Source organism: Diadema antillarum, unplaced genomic scaffold, assembly GCF_040938485.1.
Source record: "Diadema antillarum isolate AM-2024a unplaced genomic scaffold, OU_Dant_1.0 seq00001391_RagTag, whole genome shotgun sequence".
Taxonomy (NCBI): domain Eukaryota; kingdom Metazoa; phylum Echinodermata; class Echinoidea; order Diadematoida; family Diadematidae; genus Diadema; species Diadema antillarum.
In genome coordinates this window covers 123,091-130,886 of record NW_027272146.1, presented here as the reverse complement: position 1 = coordinate 130,886, position 7,796 = coordinate 123,091, and the positions used below count along the sequence as shown (strand labels likewise).

Genomic DNA, 7,796 nt, shown 5'->3' with positions numbered 1-7,796 from the left:
GCTGATGAGCTCATTTAACGTCAGACAGAGTCTGACAAAAAATTCGTCTCTCCCTATCCTATTGCTTGTTATGACGCTCACTGGGGGGAAAAATGATACTGGACGCTTGACATTATAGCATTTATTTAGTCAGAGCCATGAGAAGTAGAGTTCTTAAAGAGAATGATGTGTTTTTTTCTTTTTCTGTCAAAATAAAGTGCATTTTTCGAGGTTTCTGAATTCATGAACGCCGTTACGACCACGTTCTCCCATCCTCCTTGTCGTCAGTGGGCGATGATATCCATTCGTTGTCAGATTCACCGTCCCTGTCGGCCACCGCACCCGTTGTCTGTCGAATGTTCTCGAACTAGAATGAAGACCAAAAAAAAAAAAGAAGAAGAAGAAGAAGAAGAATACTTGTGCAATGAAAGATTGTAACATAGTTTCATTATCCGCAATTATACTCCTTGAGTCTAGACTATTTCTTTTCTTTATTCCCTACACTACCCGTCTCCCCTGCTTGGCCTGTGTACCTTTAACGGCTGAAAGACCGCGAGAATGATCATACAGACATTTGAACCAGTGTCAAAAGTGAAATAAGTCAGGGCGTGATGGTGTACATGGGTGTATGCAAGGGGGGGTCGGGAGGGTCGTACGACCCCCCCCCCCCAAATTTTCAAGAGGTCCACTTTTTGTAAAAGACATTTTTTTGAGGGCTTTTTACTCTATATAGGCCTACAACAGGAAAAAAAAAAAGTGACCAGGTGGTGTTCCAGCAAATTGTCAAAGACCTCGTAAATTTCGTAACTTAGTTTTAGTATGCCATAATTTACCTTATTTCTAAGCTGCACTGCCATGCCGAAAAAGTCACTTTTGTATGCACCAAATTGCCCCATTTTAAGATATAGAATTCAAAAACTCCCTACCGTGGAAGGGGGGACACCCCCCTCCCACACCCTCCCCCCGCTCGGTCGCTTCCGTCCCTCGCAAAGGTAAAGGTCCAAAAATTTTGGTTACGACCCCCCCAGAAAAAAATCCTGGATACACCCCTGGTGTATTACGAAGTATTATATCCTTCACAAATTATTCCTTGTTCTCTTATTGGTCGAGGGCAGTAAAAGTGGCAAAACATATTTCCAATATGAAAATCCTAGCCCAATTATTTCTTTAAGGAAATAATAGAAAAAGAATCTTGTATGTCATGACAATATTTGCTAATAGTCAGGTCGCTTAACGTCAAATTTTGAAATTACCGTTAGACGGCGGATAAAGCACCAAATTGGGAGACATGACCCTCCGAACCAACTCATTGATATTAGAATAGGAGCACTCTCATTTTTTTTTTCATGGTATAAATGCTGAATTTTATTTTGCAGGAAATTTCGAGTGCTCGAAACTTTTGCAAATCGTAAGGAGCCAAGATTCGCGAAAGTTTCAAGCAGCGAAAAAGACCTTTGGCTCCAATTCGTGAAAGTTTCATGTCGCGAAAATAACAATGTATTTATGTATCTGAGGAAGTATAGTGAAAAAGGGGAAAAAAGAGGTATGATTTTGTTTTGTTTTTTCATGGAGCAAAACATGAACGCAATCTTGAATTCCATGATCAAAAAACTTATCAATGCTAATTGGAAAACAGAATTTCATGTTTTATTCAGTGTTGATGAAGATTTGCAATCACTTTCCGTTATGGTAGCGCAGGTTGAGATAAGCAGTGACGTGTTTGGTTCTATTCGGTCCCGTCTGAAAGATACGATTGTGCTTTTTGTATCCTATTCTGGATGGGAATTATCAATGAAGACTGATAATTAAAAAAAATAAAGTAGTGAAACGCGCCTATGAGAAAATAAGAAATAAAAATTGGAGCAAAACGTCACTTCTCTAGAATTCAAACGCCTCTTCGCAATGACTGACGGGAGGTTTATCAAGATATTTTCCACGGTTCTGTGAAAATCGCTCTGGCTTAGGTATAGCTTTTTCCATGAATAAATCCAAATCATTAGAAGTTCTTTTGAAGTGGCAAATCTTTGGATGCGAGTATTTTCCACAGCTCTGTTTCTGCATCTGATAATAGTATATTGAGAGATTTTTTATCATATTCCTGAAAAAAAAAGTTAGAACAGTTCAAAAGTTATCCGTGAATTAATTCCGTTGATTTCGAATCAGCATTTAATTATATATGATAAGAATAGCTTTGTCTTACAACCACTTTAGATGACCAAAAATTGATAACCATTTTCAACGAGCCAGATTGATAATTTCTTTAGAGGTGATGACATTTCGAGCGCTTCATAGTCGATATCACAGCCCCTACCACTGATTACAGACTGATACATTACATCGACTGCCAATTCAGCAATGCTGACATAGGATATACTGACTTTCCCGAAGTAATAATTCGGTGGAGGTTGGTAAATCATGGATTAAAACGTTCTGTTAATGTCTGATTAGTGAATAATAAGAAGTTTGTTTGTTTGTTTGTTTGTTTGGTTGGTTGGTTTTATTTCAATACGTTCAAACACCCACTCATTTCCGGAATAGTTTGAGAATGACTTCGAATCATAATTCCAATCAGACAGTTGATTGTTTAGGTTATTGCTGAAGTGAATCAGTGTTGCATTATTTCCTGTGGTTGAAAGGATTCATTCAGTCAGTACAGGGATAATATGTCACTTTCATTAAATTTCTGATTTTTATGGAATCAAATTATGAACAAACTAAGCTCATGCAAATCAAATACACAGGCGCGTATGATATATCAAAAATGAATAAAGCAGGGTATTTGAAACACCTGATTTTTATGGAATAACAATATGGAAAACTAAGCTCATGCAAATCGAATACACAGGCGAGTAAGATATATCACCATGAATAAAGCAGAATATTTGAAACTGCTTGATATTCATACATGATAACCGTATTTACAATGCATTCGTCTGATCTTTATCAAATAACTTTAGGAAAATCTAAATAACTCTTAATACCCTTTAGGATAGAAAATGCTTATTTTATTGAGCATTTACTTTAATACCACAAAGCTTATGCTTCAAGGAACTTAATCTACCCTTCATATTTTCCACGAACTTTATAAACATTTTTCTTGCTGTTATTAATCGAAAGGCACACACACACACACACAAACACACACACACACACACACACACAAAGAAATCCATTGAAAACACATACCTGAAGAAGTTTACCAAGCAGAGATAAAAGCTCGCTCGCAGGAACAGAATCAATATACCTCTGTAAGGACCACTTTAGTTGCTGTAAGATACAAAGGAAGAATATAGTAGAACAGTTCGCCAGCAATGTGTTATATATACATATATATTATTAGTAGTATTGTTATCATTATTAATATTATCATTATTATCATCATCATCATTGTTATCATTGTCATTATAATTGCTATTATTATCATTAATATTATCATTATCATTATTATCATTTTTATTATTATTATTATTATCATTATCATTATTATTACTTATATTTGCACTGTCATCCCTGAAGAAGAGGAAGGTTCCTCGAAAATTCGGATTATTCATTAAATCAAGATTGGCTATTAATGCATTCCCTGCATTCCTCTGTTGTGACTTTATTATTGCTATTTCTAGTACTGCCAATACGCGGAACAACTACAATATATGTATATATATATATATATATATATATATATATATATATATATGTTGATAAGGTAGTCCACGTGTTGGCAAGATAAAAAGATAAGTAACAAAGCTGCAACAAAGTTCATGCTGTATTCACCAACGGTTTATTTCTTCACACAAATTTTCGGGCGTCTCGCCGCCCTTTCTCAAGTGTTGATACTGAGAGAACGGATTATTCTCTCAGTATCAACACTTGAGAAAGGGCGGCGAGACGCCCGAAAATTTGTGTGAAGAAATAAACCGTTGGTGAATACAGCATGAACTTTGTTGCAGCTTTGTTACTTATCTTTATATATATATATATATATATATATATATATATATATATATATATATATATCAAGTATCATCGTTGCGAGCATTGGGATAGCTACTCTCCTTCACATTTTCACCCAAAGACATTGTCATCAATCTATCCAAATATTATAGTGTTCCATGAAGGCGTAGAACTGTTGTTCCTGGGCCAGGTCTTATCAAAGTATAAAATCAATTCTACATTTCCTTATCACACAGGCTACCATAGACTTACAGTTGAAATCAATTTTAACTCTTCATAAAACAGGACAGAGAAGTTCTTTTTATTAGCACTATGTTAGCATATCATTGCCACAGTTACCCATTTATACACATCGGTCAAAGGGGACATAGTGAATAAAACATGTTATTGATGGGGGGGGGGGGGGGGGGAGGAACAAATCTGCAATAGAGGATTCTAATCCAGAATCCAATTCTATAAGATTCAAAATCCGTTGAAAAAAAAAAGTATTCCGTGTAGGCCTATCTCTGGCTTCAATGCCTAGCCCTCTCTCTCTCGAAAATAAAATCACATGGCGTTTGAAACAAGAACTTTGCATGTAATTCCTTCTTTCTTTCCCTTTTATAATTGATTATTACTTGCTCCCCAGTGGTTTGTAAATTGAAGGCATTCGTTCAAATATGCCAATGTGTATGTGTATGTGTGTGTGTGTGTGTGCGTGTGTGTGTGTAGAAGCTGTATGTGTTTATATTCTGAGCGAGAGAGTGAACACAGAGAATGTGTGAGTTTAAGTGTGTGTGTGTGCGCGCGCGCGTGTGCGCATGTGTAGGAGCCCTATATTTGTACATGGAGGTACAAAGATTTATATATTGACAGAGAGAAAACAGAGAGTATGTTTGGGTTTAAGTGTGTGTGTGTGTGTGTGTGTGTAAGAGAGAGAGAGAGAGAGAGAGAGAGAGAGAGCGTGAAGAGACATAATGGCATTAGACTCGTACAAAACAGACTGACTGATTTTTAGCGGCACTCAAGGGACAGAGATCTTGGGTCGAGTGATCCTTTGATCGATCAGGCCGCATCTTTTTTTCTTGTCTCTCGCATTCAGTTCATCCCAAATCGTGTTGTGGCATCTTTTTTCTTATTTTTTTTTCCTGTGTCAGATTATTGGGGGGGGGGGGAGTGGAGAAAAAGGGGGGTAACAGAGATGAATTATGACCGTTGTTGACTAGTCAGCGGGTGGACTTTGTCTTCCCCTCTTTCAATTCTTGAACTGCTTTCTCAAAGCATTTCCGGAAGAAGACGAGTGAAAAATTAAGAGTAAGAAACTGGTCAAAATAAAACCAAGGTAAGAGTAAAGACACTTCTTATGAAGATTAAACTGTACATTGAATATTTTTCTTTCTTTCTAAATCTAAAAGAATGTGCCATGGCATTAAGTGAGTTGAAAAAGATATAACTGCGAAGAAATATCCTTAAGTCATATTTGAACACACTAATGAAACATTAGTGCATTGGTAATAGTTGTTTAGTATTTGGAGATCCGACTCGGAGCCATGGCATGCACGAAACAAAATCCCTCTTGTATTACATTATAGTGCAACGTTTAAACGAGTCGTCATCCCCAAAACCCGTTCCCACCTTAGACTCTTCCATTGGATCTGTACCTTTGTGGAAGAAAGTGGAAGGATCTTGATTATTTTGACTTGAGTCTGACGTCCATTCAATGACCAAGAGAGCAATTCCTAATATCTAGCCTTGATATATTTGGCAAAGAGTCGGATGTCTATATTTTCATTTTCTTCTTTTAAAGGCAGAAACAATTAATGAAATGCGATTAGATGTATTAAATTTGTAAATCATTAGAGAAAACTAATAACTTCCACCAGACCAATCAGAGTTAATAAAACTTTTTTCTGATATATAACGTCTTTTTAAAAAAAGAAAAAAGGGAAGGTCTCCGGGAAAGAACGGGAACGACTCCGGGAAGAATATCAAAAGGAACTCTTCGAGATGTAAAAGCATGTCATACGTGTATATACTCACGAGCTGGTCTCTGCTATTTGTAAGAGGAGCCGGTGAGCTGTCGGGATCAGATCGCTTTCTGCCGCCTGGCCTCCAGCAATTAAATCTGTGGTGAATTTGGCATTGTGATGGCTGAAAATGACTCAGAATAACCACTGTCACGAACAGAAGTAGAATCGTCACATTCGTGGTGGGATTCATAGTTCTCTGTAAAGAAATAATGCAGAAAACAAAAACAAAAAACTTTTGTTTTTCTTCTTTAAACCGTTGGTGAGGCTTTACGTATGTAATTCAAGAAAGGTTAGATATTTTGTATAAAGTTTCCCGTAATCTGTGAAATATCATCACTCATTTCGTGTTGTACATCATGGCAGAGATAAATCACTGACCTAATCTGACTGACGCTTCGAATTAATGTTGAGATATCTTTTCCTATTTTTTAGCAGTGCATCCGTGTTTGTTAGTCACCATTTTGACATTCAGAGGGACTACAGCATTTAGAAGAAAGACATTTTTGCAAAAGTAAAGGAATTGCAATCATAAATTTGCCAATTTGTCCAAATAATTGAAATCAATTGATCTATTTATTCTGCTTCGTCACATGGCTCGCATGTTCTCTGCCCTCACAAGTTAAAAATTTCATCTCAAAATATAAAAGTTCTAAACTTTGTTTTTCATATAGCATGTCTTTAATAATAATAATAATAATAATTGATATGATTTATATAGCGCCAAATCCACTCTGCAGAGCGCTCTAGGCGCGGAAGGAAGAGAAAGTGAAGGAGATAAAAGACATACAAATATCAAATACATGTAATGAGTAATCAAATTGAGGCTTTAAACAAGTGAGTTTTTAGACTGCTTTTAAAGGAGTCTGATGAAGAACAATTTCTGACTTCATAGAGCGCATGTTGTTTCTTGTGTCTGCAAATAGATGCTTACATATACGTATGGAGACCAGAGTTTTGTCGTTTCACACTCACTACAGCTCGAGCAGAAAACACACCCATACACATATTTATTATTATTATTATTATATATATATATATATATATATATATATATATATATATATATATATAGTTTATATCCGTCGGGAATATAGTTTGTTGAGGATTGGTGAAAAGTCAGTCTACCTGAAGATCGCCACAGCGTAAAACCGCCGGTAGCGGATAAGACGCCAAAGCACAAGTACGCCGAAAATAGGATTATCTATACCTATCTTGGATGTATATGTGCGTGCGTGTATTTATGTATGTATAGAGAGAGGTGGGGAAGGGGAGATGTGAGGTTGCAGGTGTGCATAGGTACGTACATACTTAAACGAAGATTTATTTATACTTCGGTCGTCTTTACCTTTAATAACCTCTTTGCCAAGCGAGGTCATTGCAGATATCAACGCTAGTTCATGGCCCATCAAATTCACCTATAAGTTCTGAGATTTCCCTTGTTTGAACACTGAGAAGACAAATGGAGTTGAATTATAAATTCCACGGGTAAACCGTTTTAAGGTATAGGGCGATGTTGCCAAGGTAGGTAGGTAGGGAGGTAGGGAGGTATACGGAGAACAAGATTCATGTAAGGGATAAATATGCCATAAACATGGTTACTACGGTGCAACAGACATTGAAATTCCATCCCCTGTTGAATATTTCTGTTCGCGAAGATCGACTTTCATAGTGGTGTCCTGATCTATGCAGCCCCAGACGACGTGCATGGCAGCCACGCCTCATTTCCGCAAACCTAAATAGCATTACAACGATCTGTGTGCTAAACCAATCCTTTGTAACCTAGGGCGTGCATGTCCCTGAGTAGGGCATTTGGTAGGTCAGACAGGACACCCTTCATAATAAGAGATCAAGCCTTTG

At 36.9% G+C, this 7,796-nt stretch overlaps 1 protein-coding gene across 1 annotated transcript; it reads right to left on the bottom strand.

Annotated features, from left to right (window-relative positions):
• Positions 1 to 232: 232 nt before the first annotated feature.
• On the bottom strand, positions 233 to 6,129 carry LOC139708944 (uncharacterized). The gene is made up of 3 exons (XM_071620913.1): positions 5,950 to 6,129; positions 3,166 to 3,246; positions 233 to 346 (listed from the first exon to the last, which is right to left on the bottom strand). The coding sequence occupies exons 1-3, from the start codon at positions 6,127 to 6,129 to the stop codon at positions 233 to 235; spliced, it is 375 nt and encodes a 124-aa protein (XP_071477014.1).
• Positions 6,130 to 7,796: the final 1,667 nt, after the last annotated feature.